The 26,028-nt window shown below is 43.6% G+C and overlaps 2 protein-coding genes and 1 long non-coding RNA gene across 9 annotated transcripts in view; 2 read left to right on the top strand and 1 right to left on the bottom strand.

Moving 5' to 3' along the window:
* Positions 1–14,581, top strand: part of ccdc50a (coiled-coil domain containing 50a) — a 27,027-nt gene extending 12,446 nt beyond the window's left edge. The window contains exons 5-12 of one of the 3 annotated variants that reach the window (XM_054789148.1): positions 887–977; positions 3,880–4,755; positions 6,175–6,320; positions 6,757–6,801; positions 8,581–8,724; positions 8,808–8,890; positions 8,959–9,068; positions 11,692–14,581. In XM_054789148.1, the coding sequence (XP_054645123.1) occupies positions 887–977; positions 3,880–4,755; positions 6,175–6,320; positions 6,757–6,801; positions 8,581–8,724; positions 8,808–8,890; positions 8,959–9,068; positions 11,692–11,711 (1,515 nt within the window). In that variant the 3' untranslated portion in view covers positions 11,712–14,581. The remainder of the gene's footprint in view (positions 1–886; positions 978–3,879; positions 4,756–6,174; positions 6,321–6,756; positions 6,802–8,580; positions 8,725–8,807; positions 8,891–8,958; positions 9,069–11,691) is intronic. The other 2 variants (XM_054789149.1, XM_054789150.1) reach the window with 2 other exon arrangements.
* Positions 13,955–18,418, bottom strand: LOC129188510 (uncharacterized). Of its 2 annotated transcripts, XR_008572656.1 has the most exons (3): positions 18,348–18,418; positions 17,909–18,247; positions 13,955–17,846 (listed from the first exon to the last, which is right to left on the bottom strand). It is a non-coding gene; the product is annotated as an uncharacterized LOC129188510 (long non-coding RNA). The 2 variants fall into 2 exon arrangements; XR_008572655.1 differs by having other exon boundaries at positions 13,955–18,247.
* Positions 15,175–26,028, top strand: part of LOC129188509 (claudin-1-like) — a 15,808-nt gene continuing 4,954 nt past the window's right edge. Inside the window, exons 1-6 of one of the 4 annotated variants that reach the window (XM_054789151.1) lie at positions 15,175–15,431; positions 16,095–16,164; positions 18,421–18,502; positions 22,186–22,515; positions 22,617–22,778; positions 25,874–25,952. In XM_054789151.1, the coding sequence (XP_054645126.1) occupies positions 15,190–15,431; positions 16,095–16,164; positions 18,421–18,502; positions 22,186–22,515; positions 22,617–22,778; positions 25,874–25,952 (965 nt within the window). In that variant the 5' untranslated portion in view covers positions 15,175–15,189. Of the gene's footprint in view, positions 15,432–16,094; positions 16,165–17,885; positions 18,503–21,953; positions 22,101–22,185; positions 22,516–22,616; positions 22,779–25,873; positions 25,953–26,028 lie in introns of those variants that run through there. The other 3 variants (XM_054789152.1, XM_054789153.1, XM_054789154.1) reach the window with 3 other exon arrangements.

Genomic DNA, 26,028 nt, shown 5'->3' on the forward strand with positions numbered 1-26,028 from the left:
TTCATCTTCCAGCAGGACCTGGCCCCTGCCCATACCGCCAGAAGCACCAAAACCTGGTTTGATGCCCATGCCATCACAGTGCTTGACTGGCCAGCCAACTCACCGGACCTAAACCCCATTGAGAATCTATGGGGTATTCTCAAGAGGAAAATGAGGGGCACCAGACCCAACAACAAAGAAGAGCTGACAGCAAGCATCAAGGAAATCTGGGCTTCCATAACTCCCAGGCAATGCCACAGGCTGATTGCTTCAATGCCACGTGGCATCGAGGCAGTGATTAAGGCAAAGGGATTCCCAACCAAGTATTGAAGATTGACATATCATTTTGAAAGTACCATATTTTGATTGATTTGATGTGATCCTAATTTCTTTCTTTTTTTCCCTGCAAAAACTGAGAAGTAAATGGTGATTTCTTTACAGTATTCTAATTTTCTGAATTCCTGTTTTCGTGAGCTTTATGAGCTGGAAGCCCAAATTATGTAAAAATAAACAAATAAACACTTGAAATCGTTTAAATTGTGGGCCCTGAATCTATGATCTATGAAAGTTTAACTTTTTGAATGGAATTATGGAAATTAAACAACTTTTCCATGACATTCTAATTTTTTGGAAAGGGTCTGTAAATGCAAATACTTTGGCACTAACAGCTGTGGCTGTAGGCAATCTCCTATGTAATGTAGCAGTCATCAGCTCCACAAGGTTGGTTGTGTTGTGCCATACAGTACACTGTACTTGTTGATGAATGACATGTGGTCCCTTCCACTATCTCATGCAATCCAAATCATTCTTAAAGTTTAAAACATGAAGGTAATCGCTCACCTCTGGAGATCAATGAATTACAGCTTTTATGGTGTTCAACGTGTGTATTGTATGTGTATTTTGGCAGGCCATCGCTCGGAAGCTCCACGAGAAGGAGATGAAAGAGGAAAGACGACGACAGAAGCAACTGGAAGAAGAGTACTATGAGGACCCAGGAGGTGAGGACAATTATGTAATGTTGCTTTGTGTGTTTGGATCGTCTGTCATTCGTCTGTAACCCTTCCTATCACTTTGAGCCAGCGCTCAAACAGTTAGCCAAAGCCAAAACATGCACATACAGTGGAAAAACCTCATGGTCTTCCTCCGCCTAAAACGGAGTGTTTTCATTGGACGACTGACGCGGATAACCTCCAGTCGAGTGCAGCAAAGTGCAGGCATTGTCTGCTCTTCATGTGAAAACATTCCGTGCTTGTTTGACACTTGCTTGAAGCATGAACAACGGTATAACCCCTTTCTGAGTGCTTCGCTGCACTGCTGACAGCAAGGTGGTGATAGCTGCGTCAGCTACGTAAATGACGAGCTCAGCGATTTAATGAAACAAAAAAAGCAGTTGCGCTTGTGTGTTGACAGTACAGTAGTGCCTTGGTTAACATCATTAATCTGTTCCAGAAGGTCCTACTCAAACCAAAACGGACTCTAACCAAAGCAAATGTTCCCATAGAAAATAATGTAAATCCAATTAATCCGTTCCACACCAGACATCTTGCAAGGCATCCTCCTGACATCACTGCCACCATCATTTTCTATATTAAACGGAAAGGTACATGTTTATTGTTTCTAGAACACTGATATTTAGTTGTGTATATTTTTGACATTCTTGCAAATTGTGGCTGCAGCGGAATAATGTGTTTATTTTGTGTTATTTTGTTCTTTGATGGTTTTGTGTTTTTTTTTCCAACAAAACTAGCTAAAAGTAATGTTAAATGTTCAGTTGTCAATTTATTTGTCATTTGTAATTACTGTACTTTTGCAACATTTTCTGCATGTAAAACTAATTATTGTCAATAAAATGTGTTTTGTGTTAACATTTTTGGGTGTCTGGAACAAATTAATTGGATTTACATTATTTTCTATGGGAACATTTGCTTCGGTTAGAGTCCGTTTTGGTTTGAGTTGGACCTTTCGGAATGGATTAATGACGTTAACCAAGGCACCATTGTATGCTACAGGGACTCTAGATGGCTGCCAGTTAGCAAGCTAGCGAGCTAACCAGTTAGCCTCAAATGTATTTCTTTTAAACTTAAGAAATGGTTTCAAACAGAGTGGGGAAGAAGACAAAGTAAGAAGCCACAACCTTACCACTTCCACACGGAGTGTGATGAGTACGCTTTTTTCTCTCTGCATGCATGGCTGGCTACATGGAGTGCAAGGTAGGTTAATGTAATAAGGATGGGTGTGTCATCCATGTAACATTACTGCTCCCTAGTGGCCAGTGTAGTACACATCACTTGCATTGTAATGTTTTGACGAATAATAGACCATAGTCTATCATGAAAGGGTGATCATGAATTCATTTCTGACAATCGCAATATTGCGAGGAACGACTGTACCTTCATCCTCACTTTGACTCTTTCCATCCAGATTTTGCTAGGCTTATCTTGATGTCAAATCCGTAGACACATGCTGACTACAAATGGAAATGCCTGCCTTGATATCCGCACCCTCTTTTCAGTTTGCCCTGTTCCATTCACACCGATGACAGCGGACGTGATGTCCCTACATCTTGGTTTTATTGGTTATACCACTGCTGTGTCCTTTTTCCAGTATTTCCGTGAAAGTCTGCTTCTTTGTCGTCTTCCCAGCAGCCGTGATTCCGAATGACCGCGCCCATGGTAACAATACGACATTCATGAGTCACTTTGCATTGACCTGATAAGTGGAGGCATGGAAAGGGCATGACTTGAGGCGGAGTTGCGTACGCACACTTCCACTCAAGGTGGAATCAATAAACCACACGGATGACACCTTTTATCACTGAATTTTTTTGGGTTTGTGGCGTACAAGACTTTTAGTCAGAATCGCACAGGCATTTTTATAGATGAGGCCTCTGGAGGAAGGATCAGTGCCATTGCAAAAAACTACAGAGCCAACCGCTGATGACATCATAGACGGGCGACAGAGCTGACTTGGCTTTCCACTCCCACGTGCAGGTGTACCACGCCACTTTGCTGTTCGGATTTTGCGGCTTCACTCAATCATGCTTTTTAAAACATATATTAATAAATCATGCTGCTTTGTGAATGAATATGGCCGATTATTAGTCAAAATGGGTGGTGCGTATCACGTTTTGTGATAATAACAATTGCACCCTAACCAGAGATTGTATGCAAACGGGGGCAAAATTTCGGTGTACTTTTTGGACGTTGACCGCAAAACAGGCTAACTGGGGCGCACGCTAACCAAGGTTCCACTGGAGTAAACGTTTTTTTGCATCCGACTTGAACAGTAAAGCCTGAGTCCTCCCCCTTTTTGAAACAGTTTACATTGTCATGCCCAGAAATGGGCTGGTGTTTTGTGCAGTACTGAAAGGCACTTAAGAGTCATTATGGAGCTTGTCACAGGAAGCGAGCGGCCTATTTTTAATCTTTAATCCAGGGGATCAGTGAAGCACACAACCCAGCATGTGGTTGGACTCCGTCTGCGCTTGTCAGACAACCAAGTGGGAAGAATAACGAGCGCTTAAAAACGGGGGCGGGAGAGAGCTCTTAAGCCACTTTGGATCTGTTGCTCTGCAAGTCACAGCCACTTAATGCCTGCAGTGTTCATTTTCTTCAGTCAGCAATGTCCTGTTCCTCCTTTCCTCATTTGCTCTCCTTCACACAGGTGACCTCCCATCATCACATCAGTTCAACTTTGCTCCTTATTGAAGCTGTGTGCACATTTGTGACAAGGGCGTCATCCCCTCTAACATTTTAGGTTATTAACCACCTTTTGGGCGTTTTTGTCCACTTTCCATTTGCAAGCATGAAGTTGTCATTACTAACCTACTAACCATCCGAGTTCATTGTTTGTCTTTGTTGTTACTTTGAACATCTCCATGCTCCCGTCCGCCATCATCAGCCTCCCCTTCATCTCTGCCCCGTTCAGCTGCAAGACAGCCTCTTGACTTGGACAAGCCCGCGCCCCCCGCCTCTAGTTCCCCAGGCCGCTACAATGCATATGCTCCGGTGAGCTCCCAACGTGATCACTCGCCAGATTATAATTCAATCGAGCCACAAAGGAGCAGGTACCCGAAACATGACCCGGCATCACCGCGCAGCTCCAGATACCCTGAACACTCCCTGGGGGCAGAAGGAGGGCGAAGCAGGTATGCAGATCCATATCCAGATCACCTGCTGTCCCCCAAAGGCAGGCGTGGAGACAGGTACCCAGATTATGAGCCAGCAGAGTCCAGCATAGCACAGGACATACAAGGAGAGGACCCCAAGAGGGCGGTGAGACGTAAAGAGAGGCCAGCCCGATCGACGCATGATCCCAAGGAGAGAGACAAGGGCTGGGAGAGAGAGAGGGACAGAAGACATGACAGAGACTGGGGCAGGGACCCAGAGCGGGACCATTATACGAGAAAACAGGAAAGGACAGAAAGGGACCAGGACATGAGAATGGCAAGAGGAGGAAGAGACAGGGAAGGCTTCAGAGATGGAGGCCATAGCGAGGAGAAGCTTGAAGCGAGAGACGGGCAAAGACACAAAGGCAAGGATGGACAACGAACGAGGGCGAGGAGCAGGGAAAGGACACTTGACGGAGAATTCTCTGAGCCGAGGCGGGGCAGGGTGTCCCGAGAGGAGGAAGAGGATGACGTGAGGAGGGCCAGGGGTCGCCAGAGGGTTCTCTATGACGACGTGTTCGAGGAGCCCAGGATCAACGAAGTTGACAGCAGGGACCTTCGACAAGGGGAGGCTTCCAGCAGTCGTACCCCCTCCAACGGAGAAACAGGTACCACCCTGAGCCTCCGTCTGGACTCTGTGGAGGTTTGTGTGCTGTGGTTGCGTTTTGCTTTGGAAATCTCAGGTGGTGGCCGCAACTTTATAATCCACGATGAACTTGCTGACTTGTGGGACAAAAACAAATTGTCATCTTTGTGATCTGATGGCTTCCAGTGATTGCTGTCGCTTCTTCTCTGCTGTGGCGTTTTCTCCCTTTTGCTGTGACCATGTTAACACTGCTAAGACATGCCTGCTTGGTGAAGCTAGGTTATTGACTGAAATGTCTGCTCTAATCCTCTAATGTGCTGTATTCGCAGGGCATTGAATCCATCGTAATTGGACGGTTCTGGTTGTCTTAAACGTTTTGGCACTCATCCGAGCAGGCTTCATCAGTTCATGCTCAAAAACTAGGTAGGACAGCTCTAGTCTGACTAGATTGGACAGCTTTGCTCAAAGACTAGGTAGGGCAGCTTGTCTGACTGGATAGGACAGTGCATCCAAGCAGGCTCCATCACTTCATTCTCACAGACTAGGTACAGTAGGACAGCTGTAGTCTGATTAGATAGGACAGTCCTGAGTATGCTTCATCAGTTCATGCTCAGGGACTAGGTAGGACAGCTCTAATCTGACTCGATAGGTCAACTAGGCTCAAAAACAAAGACTAGGGCAGTGCTAGTCTAGCTACATACACTAGGACAGTTCATCCGAGCAGGCTTCGTCACTTCATGCTCAAAGACTAGGTTGGACAGCTGTAGTCTGACTAGATAGGACAGTTCATCCGATCAGGCTTTGTCACTTTATGCTCAAAGACTTGGTAGGGCTGTTTCTAAACAGGCTCCATCAGTTCATGCTCAAAGACTTGGTAGGACAGCTAGGCTCAAAGACCAGGTAGGGCAGCTCCAGTCTGACTAGATAGGACAGGTCATCCAAGTAGGCTTCATTAGTTCATACTCAAATACTAGGTAGTAGAACAGCCCTAGCCTTACTAGATAGGATGGCTAGGCTCAAAGACTAGGTAGGGCAGCCCTAGTCTGACTAGATAGGACAGTTATCTAGTCTTTGAGCATGAACTGATGAAGCCTGCTCGAATGAGAGGAGAAACATCTTCTGAGCCAACCTGAAATATCCAGTTGCCATCGATTGAAAGCCCTGAGAAACCTCTGGTAGGAGTACAAGACTTCTGATTTGCTAAAAGGGCCTCAGGCCTGCTGGGGAACTTGCAATTTCACCATCTAATCCCAAAAGTGCTCCAAAGTATGACAATGGAAATGCTCACACCCATGCAGCCCTTGAAGGTACTTTTACAAACAACTCCAACTGAAAGGAAATCATTTACTGATGATTGTTAGGAAAATCAAATGCTTCCTGTTACGTCCAGCAGCATTTTCTTTTCTTTTGTTTGTCAGTAATCAAATGTGTTGACAAACAGGTCGCATTGTGCAGAAAGGGAGTGGAGCAGTCATAGAAGAGTACGGACTCAATGAGGCCACAAAGGGCCTGACGAAGCTGGACCTACGCCAGCAGGAGCTGAAAGACATGGAGGTGGCCAGATGGCTGCAGGAGGAGGAGGTGAAGGTGTGTATGTGCAGTATATGTACTATATATGTCTGAATAGAAGTATTGCACGTGTGTATATGTAGAAGCACGGTATGCTCACACTGGCAATGCAGTGTTTTACTGGAGGATGAATCATTCCCATGAAACTGCCAAGCATTGCCATTAAAGTGTCTCCTGTGCAGGCATGTGCCGCAGCTAATGAACAATGACATCATCAGCCAAAGATCCAGCGACTGACACGTTTTACTACAATTTGTCATGTTTATGCGTGATATGACGCATTGCCTCGGCCTCTTTGAGCCCTCTGTGGGCTTCGTTGTGCCACCTTTTAAACGCCATGAGAGTCACGGTCATGTTGACATTGTACCCATTTTGGATCAGGAGAAACAAACAATCTTGCCAAGCGTACGTCTTGTGGAAGGTGACTTTTGAAATATTTTTTTTTCTGTTCCAGGCAAGCAAGAGCCACGTGCGTGCAGCCCAAGTTGCACAAGATGAGGTGAGGCGACCTTCTGCTGTTATCCAGGATTCCTGTAGTGCACGGGTGAAACATCATTTAACAAGACTATTAAACAAGAAGAACAGCATAATCCATCCATCCATTTTCTATGCCACTTCTCCTCATTAGGGTCGTGGGGGCATGCTGGAGCCTATCCCAGCTGACTAAACAAGAATAACATCATAATATGATGAAAAGAAGTCATTTTAGTTGTAATTTTGGGAAAATTACGTTGCAGAAAAAGTTATGTTATGAGAATAAAGTCAAAATATCAAAAAGTCATCATTATGAGAAACAAAATATATAAGAAGAAAGTCCATAGGTATGAATGTGAGTGTGAATGGTTGTTTGTCTATACCAGGGGTCACCAAGGTTTGTCCTTGTGAGAGCTACTTTTACAAAATGAAAATGGCCAAGAGCTACTCATTTTGTAACTTTTATTTTCAGAGCTTATTTTAAACCCAAACAAAGCGAATATGCTTGTTTTACCAGAACATGAACAAAATGCTGGTGTCCACAACTCACATTTTGTATTTCAGAATGCTTTTCTTTCTACTGGTCTTTCATTATTAACTGAACACCTGAATGAAAAGCAGGCTTGCGGGCACCTCATGTGGTCGTGGGGGACTACCTGGTGCCCGCGGGCACCACGTTGGTGACCCCTGGTCTATACGGTACGTGCCCCGCCATTGGCTGCCACCAGTCCAGGGTGTACCCCGCCTCTCACCCCAAGTCAGCTGGGATAGGCTCCAGCATACCCACAACCCTATTGACGATGGATGGAAAATATATAAGAAGAAAGTTTAAATTGTTTTAAAAAAAAACAAAAAGAAAGAAAGAAAGAAAAAACAGAAATGAAAAAATATGAGAGTCAAAATAAGAGAAATAAGTTGATTTCTAATTTTTCACGAAGATAAACTCGTAATACTGTGAGGAAAAATCATGTCATTTAGTAGTATAGATTGGAAAAATGAAAGAAAACATGTTTCATTTTTGGAGTCATAATTTGGCAATCAAAGCAAGATAACTTGTAATTTTTGGAAAGTTAGTGAGAGGAAGAAGGAATTAATATTATGGAAATGAAATCTAAAAGTGATGGCCTACTTACTAGAAGCAATTTACAAGAAGAAAGTTGAAAAAGTAAAGAAAAAAAAAAACAATTCAACAGAGCAGAAATTTTAAAAATGCTCGTAATTTTACGAGAATAATGTCAAAATATCAAGAGAAAACTTGTATTCTAATGAGAAAAAATTCAAATGTAATGAGAATGAACTCAATATGAGGGAAAATAATGTCATTTTAGCAGCGTAGACTTGAAATATTCAAGAAAAATCAGGTTGAACGTTTTGGAAAATTTGGTAGGGAAAAGATAATATAGGAATAAAGTCAAAATATAAGAATTTGCAAAACAAAAAATTTAAGAAGAAAGCTGAAATATTTAAAATAAAAAAATAATGGGGAAAAAAGAGCAGAGTTCATAAAAATACCCTTTGTCACAAAGCTGAGATGCTGTTTTTTTACTTAACAGCATATCTAAATCTTGCTTTACAAAATATTAAAGTTGTATCCTTTCATCCATCGTTTCATATCAACTCAAAAGATATCTGTGGTATCAACCTCTCCCAATAGGTCCATAGGCATTGTTCTGCCAACATGTATTCTATTTTGTGAGGGTCATTTAGTTCTGCACATGAAGCACTGTCTACCTATAAAAGTGTGTGTGTGGGGGGGGGGTCATTCCACATCTGAAAGTACATCCAAGTCGTTCCACTTTGGCAGGAGATCGCCCGACTGCTGATGGATCAAGAAAAGAAGGAGTACAGGAAACATCGAGAACGGGAGAAGGAGAAGGAGCGGGACCGGGAGGAGAAGGAGAGGGAGCGCTTGGCCATGGAAAGGAGGCGACCAGAGGGAGACCACAGGGTAGATTTGAAAAACAGCTCTAATATTGGATGTGGCTGGAGAGTGCACATTACCACCACAGTGCTAACGACTTTTTTCCCCAGCCACATTCGGAGGATGTCGTCCGACCTCGAACACGAGATGACTACGACCACCAGAGGCACAGGAACCACCACAAGCCTTCCAGGTAATGGCCCACAGCTCCAGCAGCACTCATTTTCTTCTTTTATTGTGTGTATTTTTGTTTTGCCTCAGGCCTCCACAGCCTCGCTCCCACGAGTACGAGAACGTGAACCCGGGTTACGGCTACGCTGACTATGGTGCTCCCCAACGGGCACCCACCAGGCCTGAGGCCGCGTACAAAGGTACAACACGCAAGCTGCTCCACACATTGGAACCTCTACGGTGAAGGTGCTGGGTCCTTACCCGCCTCTTCCGAGCATGTTGGGAGGTGTACTGACACAGCACTCATGCAAGTCAAACCCAGACGGACTTTTGCCGCCGAAGCACAACACAAATGGTCAAGTTTGGTTATCATTGGTTCTGTGTGCTACACCTTTTAAATGACAACCACTACTTCTCGAGGAAAAGGCTTCTTGAGACGTCATCTGTACTTCTGTGAAGAAGGTGTCCGATGTTTTGCTCCTCATCCGAAGAGCTTCGTCAGCGAACTAATAAGTGCTGGTAGCCTAGGCCTTAAATACAGTAAGAGTGGGCGGAATTTGTGTGCCAACACCCTCCTACTATTGGTTCCTTACACTAAGCCTGCGCGGAGTAGTGGTATAATTCTATCCTGCTATTAACACCTCCGATAAAAGGGAAGTGTCGCTCCCTGAATTGGGTATGAACGACTCTGATACTGGCTCGTTAGCATCTATTGTTCTGGCTCGGCCCTGGCTTCACCTCATTTGCAAGACTAAGAGCTGTGGGTTTTGGTCTCAGTAACCTGCTGAACACAGGGTCCAAATTAAACCTCAAACCACCATTCTGATTCAATGATGGGTTCTGTTGTTTGACAAAAATAGCTTCCTTTACTCCTCTTTCAAACCATCTGTTTTCTTTGGCCAAAATCTTTACCTCGCTGTCCTCAAAAGAGTGATTGCTAGCTTTAAGATGTAGATGTACTGCTGATTGAGGACCACTAGAATTCCGCCTACTCTTACTGTATTTAAGGCCTAGGCTACCAGCACTTGTTAGTTCGCTGACGAAGCTCTTTGGATGAGGAGCGAAACGTCCGACACCTTCTTCACAGAAGTACAGATGACGTCTCAAGAAGCCTTTTCCTCGATGGACAACTCCTGCACAACTGAGAGCCTACACAGACGAACCACTACTTCTGTCACATGGTTTGACAATCAGTGGATTTTGGTGATGATTACCATCTAGCCAGATGTGGACGTTGGCGGGTATTGTGTCGGGTGTTCAGTACAATACCGGTTCATGTGTACAACCCATCTATGTGGACCGATGCAAGTCCTGGTCCTCCATGTTGTTATTACTAAAAATTGCACGCTTAAGCCTCGGCCACTAGCGGTTGTACGGGCTCCTACAGCTGGTCTACGTGCAAATAAAACACCCGAAGGCCGTGCGTATGACGTGCTGATTTTTGAGCCGTAGACTGGCCACAGAGGTTCTTTGTCATGTCAGACAAAATCTACGAGCGCTTGAGTCCTATGATCTCGGTTGGCTCTGTAACCAACGAACCGTAATAAATGAGGGATTACTTTATTATCCTGGATTCTACCATAGAACCTAACAAAATGCACCAATTTCATTGTTGTTGTTGTTGGGTCTGGTTTTTTTTTGTTTTGTTTTTTTCATTTTTAGCCACTGGAAGAAAGATTTGCATGTGTTTGACAACTTCATTGTCATTGTAGTCAAGGCAATCAACAAAATGACCACCGCAGCTCAGATAGATAAGAATATAAAATATCACACCAAAACCAGGGCTGGCATAGTCAATGGAAATTTACTTTAACTGCATTTTTTTTGACGTGCGATTAACGTGCGCACATCTTGTTTGACCCCCGGCCCACACCGTAGTTTGAGGAAACGCAGCGGTGGATGTGGTGCCACAAGCGGGAACAAATATTGAGCAGAAAAGGAGAAAGAAAAGAGTATTTTCATTGGGAAGTTTAGCTTCAATGCCCTGGCAGATCACTCTCGCAACAAGTATCTAACGGATCTTATTTATTATTTATTATGTAAAACAAACATCATCAAATTAAAAGCACAAAATGAATACAGAGCCACTGTCCACCAGTACCAGCCTGGACTTTGTATTTCAGACAACAAATATACACATTAGCACCCAATAAGGTCATCAAATCTTACCTTTTATGCATTCCCACATACAATAGTATCAGCATTTTGGAGCAAATGTGAAAGAAAAATGGTAAAAATACTATAATGTTATAATAGTCTATCTTTACAGCGTGGGACAAAGTTACATGGTGTGTTCAAGGACCGTCCAACAAAGTGGGACAAGTCTCTGCTCGCATTAAACATGCAAAAACTGTGGGATTTCTAACTGTATGTTATTTTTTGAATAAAATAATGGCTCTTTTTCCGAAATGTATATCCATTTACATAAAATTTTATGTAGTTTACAAATTTTTTTTTTGTTTGTTTCCTGCAGGTGATGTGCTCTTTTACACACACATTTGAAAATACTGTAAGAATGGCACTTTGATACAATTGGCTTCTGTATATTACAATGTAGGATTCATATCATTTCTACACTGTATCGAATTGTTTCATTTTTGAATGATGTTTTAACCCTTAGATGCGTATCGAATCGTCTACCGCAGTACTCACTTTAATCAAGCTGCTCTGTACTCGCCGTCGTTAAAAGGAAGACAGCAGCCAGAAGGAGCAGCGATGCCAGATGTCATAAAACTTTGAAACAAACCAACAACAACAACATAAACTAAAGTGAAGTGGGAGAAGTTGCTGTTGTGTCCTGATGGATGTGTCCTGTGTTAACAGGTGCCTATTACAAGCGGTGACTCAGGCTCCAGACAGGCTGCCAGTCGTCATCTTGTCTCTGCCCTTATTTATCCTTCTTGTCTTGGACCAGTCCCACTCTGTTGACCAAAAGCCTTGGGACAATCTTAACCAGCTGGCAATGGAAGTTTGTTTTCTGTGCTACTTCATTATCCTCCCATGCAGAGTGAACAAAGAGAGTCTGAGTGTGCTGCAACCACACTCCTTTTGCTATTTCTTTTTAATACAGCACATCCCCACCATGAGAGGCCTTTTTTGTCATTGTCATCACAAAACTAATTAACCACGACAAAGGAGATGGAATTCATTAGTGTTCGTCCACTGGCAACTTTCTTTGGCACAATGCCAAGACAAGCGCAGTGTTGTGCCAAAAACAAGCAAAATTTTGGTGAAAATTTCCAACAAAAAGCAAATCATACATAAAGTGGGGCGTGCAAAAACATATGTTTCAGTGTAGGCCCCCATACGAGTGATGTAAAGGTGAACATTGGAGACCCCTGCTCTAAAGCATATGATATGCATGTCACAATGAACAAACAGCTTTTCATTTCACGCGTACACATGAGGAAACAATCACAGGCATGCAGTATTGTAGGTACAAAACATCTTCCTGCTGGAAAATGTTGAGTCAATCGACTTGTGACATGGCGCCATCAAACCACTTTGTCTTAGTCATTTACTATTTAGGGGTGCAAATGGCAACCAGGCGGGGGTGTACTGTATTTTCATTTTGTCAATATAGATTCTTCTACCTGACAGCAAAGCAGCCTCGTTCCACGTCGCGGTCAAGCTCGAGGCTCCGTCCACCGCGATCGCCATGTGCCAGTCACAAGGGCTCAAGGCCTCTGACCCACGCAAGCGCCATCTTTTTACCCCCTCTTGTGATGGGATGTGCCTGTTTAGTCCAGCGTGGCCTCAATATTTGGCAGCTGCTTTGTCCACCTGTTCTCCATGGTAGCTTCAAATCACCATGCAACGCAACGAGGCCACGCTCTGTCGCTTGGACATCAGCGGGCATTTTGGGGGGTTTTCGGACGGATGATGTTCTCTGTGGGACTTGCTGTTTCTGTGTGCATGCTTCCTGAAAACCACATCGAATTTCCAAATCAGGGGTGTCCAAAGTGCCTTCCGCGCTTTTTTGTTGTTGTTGCTGTTGTATTGGCCTGCAGCACATTCTAAAAATAGAAATGAACAACGGGAAGAAAAAAAAACAGCAGCCAAAATTTAAAACTCAGTAATTTTACAAGAATAAAGTCAAAATATTAAGAGGAAAAAAGGTGGGGGGGGGGGAGTTGTAGTTCCAGAAAATACTGTAATATTATGAGGAAAAATAACGTAGTTTTAGCAGCATCGAGTATTCAAGAAAAAATATGTCAGTTTAAATTTATAATATGAGAAACAAACAATTGTAATTTTTGGAAAATTAAGTTGTGAAAAAGTTATAATAATCTGAGAAAAAAGTCAAAATATTACAAGAATAAAATTTACAAGAAAGTTGAAAGAGTTGGAAAATTTAAAAAAAAAAACAGATGGTGAAAAACAGCTGTGATTTTGAGAGTAAAGTCAAAATATTACAACAAAAAATGGTATTCTATTGACGAAAAAAGTCACAGTCACAAGATGAAATTGTAATATCAGGAAAAATGTCATTCTATGAGCATAGAATTGAAATATTAAAGAAAGAATCTGTTATTTTTATTTTGTTGTAATATTGTGAGAAACAAAAAATATACAAAATGAAGTTGTAATTTGTTTAAGGAGTTGTGGGAGGGGGGAGTAGTAGTATGGGAATAAAGTCAAAATGACGAGAATAAAATTTAGGAAGATTAAGAGGAATGTTTAAATATTTGGAAAATGTAAAAAACAAAAATGGGTGGGGGGCAGAGCAAAGGGGGGGGGGGTTGAGATGCATGTTTTTCTTGAAATCTGTATAACTTCTTAGCTACAAAATGTCAAAGTGGCAAAGTTGCATCCTTTCATTTTTCACAATGTGGCCCTCGCTGGAAAAAGTTTGGACACCCCTGATGTAAAACAATGTGCTAACTGACATAGCGTAGCTAGCGTAGCGCCCAGCAGTACATCCAGTACATACCATACCCTTCTTTTTACATACCGTACCCTTCTTTTCTTCCCCATGCATGCATCACTTATAACTATTACCATTTTATATTGTTGCTTTTGTTTTGTAAATATTTTTTTTCCAAATCATCCAAAAGGGGAGAAAAACATCTCATATGTATGACTGTATAAAAAAAAAAAAAAAAGACATTTTCCTTAATTTTTTTTCTTATTATTCTTTTTTTTATTTCCATGCTTTATTGTGTTAACATCCTGCCGGCACACAATAAAAGCACAGTTGAAGCTGAAACGACACATAGGTGCTGAAAGGGAGCTATTTTTCTGTTTTTACCGCGTGGTGGTCATGTCATGTTCTGTTCATATTGAATAAGGCCAGCGTGCTGTGAGAAATGAAGTCCGTCAGTTGGTTTTCAAGTGAATTCTGTAGACTCTGCTAGCTCCTCTGTGAGCCCCCTCTTCCCCCAAGGTGGTGTTTGTTTGTATCATGTGCCATATGTGTCATTTTCCAAGCACTTGTGTACGGGAGAGGTTGCAACTTTCATTTGAGGACAGCGCCGCCTCGTGGGCAAGTTCCTAAAGAGGTTTGGAAATGCTGTCGAACAGTGCTGGGGGTGTGTATGTTAGTGTATCATGTCAAACATTGAGCAGGTCATTTTCTTTGAAAACAGGGCTTGTATGCAATCTTATGAAATCAACACGTGCTGGAAGACGACAACATTTTTAAGTACATTGAAATGATTGCTTTGACTTATTGCATCTGAAATTGTAATAAAGCTTGTCGGCATTCACCAGGCACTGGCTGTTGCTTCTCCATCTACGTGACTAAAGTACTGTTTCTCACGTCAAGTGTGCTTTCCTTTTGGTCGCAGTTGCTAAAGTACCTAAACGGAGTCAAAGAAAGATGTAAGCGGCAGCGTTTTGATAAAGAAGGTGAGAAACGCTGTTGAATTAAAGAAATACTGTATACTCATGGCAAAACAGGAAGATGGCGTCCGGGTGGCGTCTCGCTGACCCAGTGTGTCTTTGGAAACAGCAGTCTTCAATGAAGGTAAAAGTAACCTTGGATGTTTGTTTATCCCTTTCATTTGTCATTTATATGCAATGAGAATTGTTTTATTTATGTAAAATTAAAAACGCGTGTTGACACGTTTGAACATTTCTGAGATTTGTGGTGTAACGTGGCAAAGAGCTACAGCGTTGTTAAGCTGTTTCCATGTGTTGGCAAATTAACACAAGCGATCAAGGACGTTGTGATTTCAGAAAAAAACCCATTCTGAACACAGTTGGACTCACGCAGTGTATTAAGACGTTAACCGAGGCAAATATTTGGCGTAACTTTTTGACTTCATCGAAAAATATACTAAAGATGCTATCTAATTGAGCTTCCACGGTATGTGAACGATGTGGCTTCAGTCGCCATGTCTCACTGCGACGGGGTGGCCGTGGCTCTTGGTCACTCTCCGGCCACCCCCACGGCTGGGGGACAACCTGGACAAACGCGGCTCTGTGGTTCGGAACATAGATCAGCCTAAACGCGGTTTCCGCTTGGACGCATTTTACTGCAGCACACAACAGAAGAGCGCTGCCTATTTTGTGAAGGAGCTGTCAATAAAAGCGCGTCTTGCATGGACTTCAAGTGGTAGGTCAGTTTTCAATGATGACTTTGGTCGGTTCCCGTTAAGTTTTCTCACTGCGTAGACTTTGACTTCAATTCTAAAGCGTGATTCAGCACATATTAAGCAGCAGTTACAACAGGAGTGCCGATCAGCATGTACTTCCGTATTATGCCATGCGCGGGTTTGGCCGCCATGATGGTGAGCAGAATCCAGAAACTATGCATTGAAAAGTCTTTGGCAGCCTGCTCAGCTATTCATCGCGCTAATAGACTTTCCGAAACAGTGGCGGAGCTACGGGGTGCTCACCCCCGGTCACTCTCTGGACACCCCAATGAAACATTTCTGGCTCTGCCACTGCTCACTACTATCACTATTACTATTACTATTGCTATTGCTAGTACTACTACTATTGATATTACTATTGCTACTACTACTACTACTACACATGAAGCTAAATAAGTCAACAAGGGTTGTGGTTGCTTGTGGTGTGCAGATCCATACTTCCAACACCAGCTCTTCATGCTCTAAAATCGATACTGAAGTCAGAATATGGATGCTTTTTGCAACTTGGTAACATTGTCTGTTGAGAGGATGAATTGGCTGTATTGTAAATCACCCCTGCTACCTCAGTACACTTCACCATTCAAATCAATTCATCCATCCATTTTCTATGCTGCTTATCCTCACTAGGGTCACGGTTATGCTGGAGTCTATCCCAGCTGACTTTGGGCGAGAGGCGGGGCACATCCAGACTACTTCAGTTAAGTACTGCATTTATTTCAGTGAATAGTTATTCAAATAAGCATTCCGTATGCTATGATATGAAATAGATGACTTTAAAATTGACCAGACACATTCGGTGAATTTGCATACAGCGGTGGGATTGATATCGCTGCATGACACCGGCCTGAATGTTACTGTGTATCGGATTGGAAACATAATCCGTGGTATCGTACATCGCTAGCAGTTGCTCATTCAGGAAAACACGGCCTCTGCATGATAACAATAATCTGCTGTATCATAAATATTCATACGTCATCTTTTATCAGATACCCTGGTGTTCTCCCCCCCATGAGATGCACGTAATGTGTTTTTACATTGAACTGGGTTCCCCCCCAGGATAAGTGATGTAGGAAATGAATAACTGCTGTGTCATGGTACCGCGCCCTGAATCAAACCTGTAGTGCAGGTGTTCAAGCGTCCTGGAAATAAAGCTTATTACCCCAACAAGCGTAAATGCTCCACTTATGATCAGGTCACCTCCAGGTGTCCTGTGGTTGCCAGGTTGCCAATTATCTCATTTGACAGCTTTATTTTTATCTTAAAGGCTTGTCAGTTGGCGTCTTCCACTTGTCTGTTAATGCTAACTCTTTACTCTACCGCTATTACAACATTGGTTCTGTTGCTGCTGTGCTGTGCTTTGGCCCTGAGGTTGTCCTTTCCACTTTTTCATGCACTCCATATCATTATTACCTGCCTGGCCAAGTCACGCCTGTCCTCTTGGAGGTATCAGGAAATACTTTTAAAAAAATATATATTTAAATCTCCCTGTTTACATGTCTTACTTTTTCTATATATTTAATTGAACCTTTTTTCAACCAATTTTCATTGATAATCAGAAGAAAAATGCAAGCAATGTTAAATTCCTAAATATCATAAAAAGGCCCAAACCTGTCGTGTGTCACACTCATGTAAGAAATACGTGCAATGATGAACACATGAATGAAGGTAAGGGTGTCCAAACTGAACAACGTATTCAGGTTCTTCATCCATTTAGTCAAACAAATACAGTATATTAGTGAGGGCAGCCATGATATGTATTCCTTGTCTCTGCTTATAGCCGATTATTATTTATTACTAGTGCTAGTATTTCAACTCTTTCTTCATACATTACACATTTTTTCTCTTTTTTAAATTTTTTTAAAATTTAATTTCTACTACGTGAAGACGAGCGCCTACAAATGACCCCCAGTCCGCACATTGGACACCCTCGCCTGCAGGCCCCTTTCCTTTCCTGCGGCCTTTTGCGTGCGTTTGAAGCCAAACACCGTCCAGCAAATCTCCATCTGCATGTTTCTTTGGTTTTTAGCGAATTGACTCATCTTTTACATTCTCCATCATGTCCTTTCATGCTCGCGTGCGTGTAATTCTCTCACTCGCTCCGGCAACGAAATGAAAGGGAAACCAGTTTGGGGGAAAAAACCAGTTCCAAGCGTGCCTTCAGCTGTGTGCGTATGCAAATGATGAACCGCAATCAAGCCAGAAAGGAGGAGCATGACAACGTTTGCACACCGTGAGCCGCACAGAGCCTTTATTTGGCAACCATGACATGATGTTCTGTACGTCCTGTCAAGCGTGGCTTTAGAGTCATCAGGTGGAACAATATGGTGGCTTCCAGTGCAATGGAAGCAGGGGTGCTAAACATCCTGAGCATCAGTGCTTCTAAAAACACACAGAGGACTTCGTCAAATGGACACCGGGTGTGGTTATTGATCACTCCTTACGCTTTAATTGGCTGTCAATCAATCGGGCCTCAGCAAGGGAGGGGTTCCGCCCATCATCGCAGAGCGGAGCTGGTTCACCAACATACCTCGCATGCTCGCACGCCGTCCGCCTGTGGAAACACCGCCACCGTGCCCGCCATGTTTCACATGTCGGGCGCGGGGGGGACCGAGCGCGCTGGTTTACTTGCGCGTGGCAGTGAAAGCCTGTACGGGGGCCGGCCGCTCGGGGACGCCCGTTGCACACACGACCAGAAACAATGACTGAAATTTCTGAGTTGACAAATTCCCAGGCAAAGTTTCTAGCGGCGCGGGCAACTGAACAGCTGCGTCCGGCGCGTCCTGCGGAGACAAGCGCAGACGTTACGCGACACGTGTGTGTGTGTGTGTGTGTGTGTGTGTGTGTGTGTGTGTGTGTGTGTGTGTTTGGAGGGGCACTCACCTGTTCCTTGGCTGAGAGTGGCGGTTGTGTCCGTTGCAGGTGAGTGTTTTTCAATTTGTGTCTCACCTGGCAGTGCGGCGTGAGAGGAGCTGTCTATCAAGCGGAGGACGCCGTGTTGAGACACGACGACACGCCCACTGGAGAGAGAGAGACAGGTAGACACCCCCTTTCTTCTTCTTCTTCTTATTGGCTTCCAGTCCATCCAGACGCATGGAAAAACAAACAATAATCATAAGAAAGTCAAAAATGACAACCAAAGCATCTCCTTGAATTCATGCACTGCATTTACAGTATTTGTATTTTATATGTCAGTCCCATCAAAAACAACCCCCCCCCCAAAAAAAGCTAAGGCGCCACTTCAGGAAAAACCGGTAGGCAGTCAGGGAACTATTTTGTAGGACCACATCTACGGTGGCCGAGACGTACCAACAACACGCACGAACACACGAACACCATAAATGTCAGTGAAAGACACGCAGACACGCTGCAGAGTGGACTAATAATGACTCAAATGCAAGAAATACCTTTCATACCTTTCAACGCTGTCACAATGCTAGTATGTTTCACCAGCATTGAACTAATTATTTACAATCAGGTTTATGAATTCATGTTTAAAAAAAGTAATAAGGATAGAATAACATAGGACCACAATAACCCCTTTTTACTATTTTACTACTACCTTTCCACACCCGACCGGGCTCAGTGAATGTCCACCAAGTAGGATTCCTTATTTAGAGAATAGAAAAGGTTTTACAACCTTCTAAATATGCTTTTTAACACTATTAGAGCCCTCTAGATATGAAATAACACCCCTACAGTCACCTTTACACTCCTATTACCCAATATAGTGGACATAGTAAGACATACAGTAAATAAGATTCCTGCTGGTGTGTGTTGCTATAAATGCATTGCAGTGCTAGGGGAGCTGAGTGGGGGTCAATATTACGGTAACATGACTGACACCCGGTGGCCAGTGTACAATACTACATATTATCACGTCTTTGAATGCCTTATATTTGTATTTTACTTCATTTTTCCATTTTTATGCTTGAAAATGCTCCGTTTAGACAAAAAGAATGTAGACTTTACTTCCATTTGCATCTAATTTGTGTGCTAACAGGCCATACTGTATCCAACCACACTGCAGCGATGAATTCTTCATTTATTTGTTTTTAAAAACCCGTGAGAGCAAAGCTGCGAAAGTTGAAGCATGAAGTTGTGAGGCGTTACTTGAGATTCTTAATAGCAAATCAGGAAAAGTAAACATGGAGCGTTTCTCTCATGCAGTTGTTGTGTTTTTTGCAGCATTTTCCTTTGGCATTTGTTTTTGATCCTGCAGCGTTTATGTGATTGCAGGTGTTTTGTGGTGTCGTGTATATTTTTGCTTTTGTCAAGAAAAAGTCTGCAAAAAAGTGTTGCACATGTGAAGTTGAAAGTTCCGTGACGGGCAAGACACCCGTTTAGGGGGCCACACCCTTCCTCCAGCCCTACGAAATGCATCGAATTCACACATTTTCGCACATGTCAGGAAAAGATCAAACCGTAGCGTTGCAGACACGGCCCTGGGAGTCCTCACATGGTGTTAAAAAAAAACGTTTGGCCGGGGGGGGAACGCGCACGCCATGCCTGATGCAGGAATGATACCCGACTGGTTGGAGCGGCAGCTCGGCCAAAATGTGCAGGGAGTCGACGTTGGATGCATGACAAGGCAATTATGAGGTGCTTTGTTTAAGCTTGCATAAGGACGTCGTTTCTTTTGGGGAGGGGCAGCGCGTCCCAGACGTTTGACACTGGCAGCACCGTCTCACCTCCTGCAGGACCTGACTGGCGCGCATGGAGACGCCGTAGAACGTGTAACGTTAGCACACAATGGATCTCATGGAACAGGCGGGCGGGGGGGGGGGGGGGGGGGGGGGGGGGGGGCATGGGTCGTTTGCAGGCCCTGGTTTGTTTCAAAAACAAACCCCATTTTTTTAAAGCAGCATTATTCATTGTAAAAAAGAAATGAACTTAAATCCTTTTTAAATATATCTTTTTAAAGCAATAAGTCATTGAATCAATGCAGCTGCTTTCTTAGGAATAAAAGCATGTTTTCTTTGTAGGGGGGTGCTTATCTTTGTACAGAAGGAGTAAAAACTATTTTCATTCCTTTGAAAAGTAAATGTTCCTTCTTGAATTACATGTTTCAGGAAATTCTGTTCCACATTTTTCAACAGTTCATTTTTAAAAAACGATTTAATTCATAAAACTATTTTTTTGTGTTTTTACATTTTTATTTATATTTTCATAATTATTTATTAATATTTACAAATGCAATTAAATTAAGCTAATTCAATACATTAAATATTTCATTTAAACATTTTCTATTTAATTCATTGAATTACATTTTAATAAATGCAATTTCTAATGAATTGCATTTTTAAATATTAGTTTTTAAAAAGAAATGAGTGAAAATGCGACTAATAAAAATATAATTACAAATGTTGACCTTGAAGAATGATACATTATCTTTTAAGTACTGATTAATATAAAAAAATGCAATTACAGTCATTTTAAATATTCATTCATTTAAAAAGAAATTAATACAAATGTTATTTAAAAAAACATGAAACTGATTAGGATCACATTATGACTTCTTTTTTGGAGGCCTGCAGGGTGTTGTACTTCGAGTGGCCACTAGATGGCACCTTCCTGCTTCACGTCGGGTGCAGTGTGTGTGATTCTATCAAGCATATTTCTACTGTAGAATTACGGTAGAGCAAATCCACCTCCCGGTGGCAGTACTTTTATTAGCACACGTGACCGCGCAGGAAGTGCTTCTTCTTAAATCATCTCACACCAAACACACTTTTACTGGCAAACAAAACTACTTCGGAGAGACGGAAAGGATTTTTTCCCGGTAAAACTGACAGTACGGTGAGCGGGAAAAAGATGTTTTTGTTGTTGTTGTTTGGCGGCAGCTTATTGCAGGAAAGGGTGGACGCTGATCCCATCTCAGTGTTTACAAACCGGCTTCCCCTTTCACCAAATATGGGCAAAGCCTTCCATGATGATGATGATGATCATGATGATGATGATGTTTGTTGGCGGAAACACGCGCAATTCAAAGATTCCAAATAGTCACACACAATCTTTTACATGACTCTAGGTGTGTGCGTGTGCGTGTGTGTGTGCGCGTGTGGCGATGGTGATATCCTGTAGCATTAATGAATAATATTACATGATAATACCGTTATTATTATTATTATTATTATATCCATGAAATACATATACATGTATTTTAATGACAGCTTAAATACGCATTATTATTATTATTATTATTACTTGGCAGAATAACGGTGTAGTTTGTTCTGTTTTTCTATTAGAAGTATCATCATTAGCGCAGTGATATCATTGTGATATCAGTGATATCATTACAATCTCATTTCCTTTTCATGACATGTGATCATGTTGGTTGTAATAATACAAAGAGCATCTTTACTAATCTCATGGTTCATGTGTGTTGGGTAATATTGTACGAAAGGAATGCTAGTAGCACCACGTGTGATGACATGAAATATCATCCAGCTGGACACAACGTTGAGCAGCTGAGAATCTGCTTCTTTTTCCAGGAGAAACATGATGACCGCTGTGGTACTTCTACACAACGAAAACATGATAACACTATCACTGTCACTGTTACTGTTGTTGTTATCTTCCGGTGAGTCCAGCTGAAAGTAGAAATGAGTTTCCTGGGCCAACAAGAAATGAAACGTGAGTGAAGCGTTGCGAAAGACGCCTGTTGTCGTGTTCATGCATTCATCTGATAAAGCAAAGGACTTCCCATCCGATGCTGCAGGCGCTGACGTCATGGAGCGTATAAAGACAGGATGCAGAGCGGCGCACGTCTTCCACTCGCTCCGAGCGCCACGCGGTCTCCCGTTGATCTTTTTCTATTTTTTGTGCGTCGTCGTCTTCCTGGATGTGATGGCCAACTCGGCTCTGCAGCTCATCGGCTTCTTCCTGTCACTGACGGGTCTGGCCGTCACCATGATGGCCACCGTCATGGTGGAGTGGAAGAGGCACTTCCAGGGCAAGTCGCACAGCATCTACGAGGGCCTGTGGATGAGCTGCAGCGGGGAGCACAGGACCACCTGCGAACTGCACGAGTCCGTCCTGGAGCTGCCGTGTGAGTGCCCCTGCAAAAACAGCAAAACAAAAAGCGTGCGTGATGTTGATGGGCTTTGCTGAAGGGCGGTGGGAAGTCACTTCACTCTTTCCTGCTCCCAGTTGAGATCCAGATCACCAGGGCGTTGCTGCTGCTCAGCATCTTCCTGTCGGCCGTGGCGCTGCTGGTCTCCACCGTGGGGATGAAGTGCACCCGCTTTATGGACAACAAGGCCATCAAGTCCAGCGTGGCCCGGATCGGAGGGATTATTTTCATGATTTCAGGTACGACGGACTCATGAGGTCACGGGGTTAGCTAGATGTGGCGCCACCCGGTGGCCCTAACTCATAAACACGTCATGACGGTGGCCGGCACTCTCGTTTGCTTTTCGTGTTTTCGTCTCCCGCAACGTCTGGACAAGTGGCAGGTGCACACGTCACGCACGGCCAATTATGATGTCACCGCCCTGGGGGGGGGGGACTAACACCATTTTAGACACTAACGTCTGTGGCTTTAATGCTAATGAGCTGTGTTTGGCATGGGCGATACCGCACGTTTTGGTATCAGTCTGATACCAAGAACACGCAGGGCCAGTATTGCCGTTACCGCTGCTTTCTCCAGATCACTGAATTCTGCCATTTTAATTTGTCCATCGTGATTATTATGCCCCGCCCCTCGCCCAAAGTCAGCCGGGGTAGGCTCCAGCATACCCGCGACCCACGTGAGGACAAGCGGCGCAGGAAACGAATGAATGAATGTCATTTTTAAATGAATGAAAATACAGCTAATAAAAATGCTGTCATTATTTTTTATTAAAAAATGTAACGACATTCATTTCACCATTCATAACACGGGACAAACATTTCAGGCAAGCAAACTAATATTTGGACTCAACAAATGTATTATTATTATGATTATGATTATTATTATTATGATTATTACATACAATAGAAGATTTCATATCGTGGAGCCCCATGCTCACCAGGGGGGTAGAATGCCCGTATTCCCGTATGCCCGTATTCAAGCTACATTTTCCAGACAATACGTCCCTACGATCGTCATGGCGACGTCACATGATGACGGGGGAGAGAAGTACAATGAAAACTTTTTGATTTTAACCGAGCCACAAAACCACACAGGTGCATTTTGAAACGTTTGTGGTCCCACAGACGGACGCTAAACGATATTATTGTCAAGGTTTACAAAAAAGAAATCCTAATGTCATAAGAATGCAGTATTTCCTTGAATATGTCATCTTTCACTCTGCAAAGTTCTGGAGTTGCGTTTGTGATGTGCATCTTCTGACGGGCAGCTGTCAAACGTTTGCAGCATTTCTTGACTTGCAGTGTTTCTTTCGCTGTGATTCTCTGTGAAGGCGCACCGTTTTGCACGCTTCAGTTTGTGTTTCCGACGTCTGCGAAGGAAGGCTCTGCTGTACCCCGGATGGGAAAACGTCCATGCTGGCGCTGGGAAAAGGGGGCGTGGTGGGGGCGTTTTCGGTGGGCCGGTTGGTCGTAGGTGGTCTGCAGGCTGAGCTGCACAATTTGGAATTTTTGTTCGAACCCCATTTTTTATGCGCTGTTTCACGTGCCCATGCCCCCCCATGTGTTTGCCGCTGCTGTGTGTGCTCCAGCGATGTGCGATACCGCCGATTTCCTTTCCCATCTGATGCTGGGGAAAATTCGGGCTGGCATCGGCGATACCGATACGATACTTTGTGTAAACACAGTACACCTACGATTTGAAAAAGTAGTGTACAGTGTTCCCTCATTTATGGGGTGGGGATAGGCTCCCAAAATAGCCCGCAACAAGTGAAATCCGCCAAGTAGCCAACTGCATTTGTTTCACATGTCATGTTTGAAAGCCCCCACCGTGCGCTTTATACGCTTTTCTCATCAACACTTTCTCACTTTTCTGTCTTGCTTGAAAAAATGCAAACCTTTCTTTGAATTTTAATGCTCAACACCAGAAATGGTGAAGCCACTCCCGTGTTTCAGTCCCGTGACCGCGCGTCTTCGTCCTGGCGCCGTGCCGCTGTGCTGCAGCGCTTCAGTGTCCTTGTTGCAACATATCACTGCACTTCTTCAAATTGAGGATTCATTTACAAGCTAGCGATGACACAGGAGACACGCAGGCCGGCACTGAGGACACTGATGGACGACGGTCTACAGCCAATCAGGACGCAAATGAAAAAAGAAGCACCAAAAAAAGGCGAAGCGTGATCGAGGGAGGGAACGCTGTACAGTATTTCACATCCTTTATTGGACGTACGACAGCCAAGCTAAGACACAACATCTCAAGTATCACAAGCATCAATATTTTCATTTCAGAATCGACTTTAGAGCATGAAGAGCTAGTATCGGAGGTATCGATATTTCAGTATGGATCCACACATGGCTAGCGTGCTCTCCTTCACGCCTTTGTGGTACTTTTAAGGGAGCTTATGCCATTAAAGTCGCTCTCAAGTCTGATCCTTTGCTGGGGAGTTGCATCATCAACACCTGTTTGCCTTTCTAAAGACCAACAACAATGAGCTCCTAGTCCCTCCTAGTCCCACACGGGGGCTGTGTGGCATCTTCTTCCCTCCTAACTCCTGCAATGTTGTCTCTTCCCTCGCAGAGATAAATCCATTGTATGACTGACGAGAGGTCTCCCTCTGTTCAGCATGCGGGTGCTGAACCAGTGCACAGAGTGAACCCTCTCCCTGCCCGTTTGGAGGCGAGAGACACACGTGCACATGGTGATATGCGGATGATCCACTTCATTTATGGTGGGATTTACGTATTTATTTATGACCGTAAGACAGGAGGAGGAGGAGAAACGTTTCCGTCACATTTTAACCTCGCGAGATCTAGCGACACCGCTGCATGATACCTAATTCATCAGCACCAGTATCAGTGATCAGTGGATGTAGGTCTGGACGCCAGATGCAGCGGCGTGATGGTGAAGAACAGGTTATGGTGCCTTTTTAATGGGTGGCATAAAGTACAACAAAGCAAAACCCACAGGCGACGGTGCGCAACGACTTTGCTGAAAAATGGCGCCATGACGACAAAGAAAAGCAGGCGTAGAAGTCCAAGCTAGAGTGTGTTCCTCGGAACATGGAAGAAAGAACAAGCGTCTCCCAGCTGCAAACAATTGCTTTGGAGTAGCCAGACAGCCAATCAGCAGCAGGGCCTCTGAAAACAGACAAAACGCCCTCCAAGCAGATTGCATCCAGGTGCAGTTTGTCTTTGGTCAAAAGGACTCAAACGGTGGACCTTTTTTTTTTTGCCTTTTGGACTCTTTGCATTATTCTGTTCTTGTATTTGTCTTCATTTTCACCTCCATACTCACGGAAACATCACTGGCCCTTTAAGAAGATCATTTTCTTGCGTAGGTATTATGACATTCGGCGTGACGTCCTGGTTTGTCAAGAAGATTGTTCACAAGGTCCACGAGTCCCATCATCTGCACAGGTACAACACACACACACACACACACACACACACACACACTCCCAGGTCGCTGTGTTGTTTCAAAGCGAGCCTTGAA

Source organism: Dunckerocampus dactyliophorus, chromosome 10, assembly GCF_027744805.1.
Source record: "Dunckerocampus dactyliophorus isolate RoL2022-P2 chromosome 10, RoL_Ddac_1.1, whole genome shotgun sequence".
Lineage (NCBI taxonomy): Eukaryota > Metazoa > Chordata > Actinopteri > Syngnathiformes > Syngnathidae > Dunckerocampus > Dunckerocampus dactyliophorus.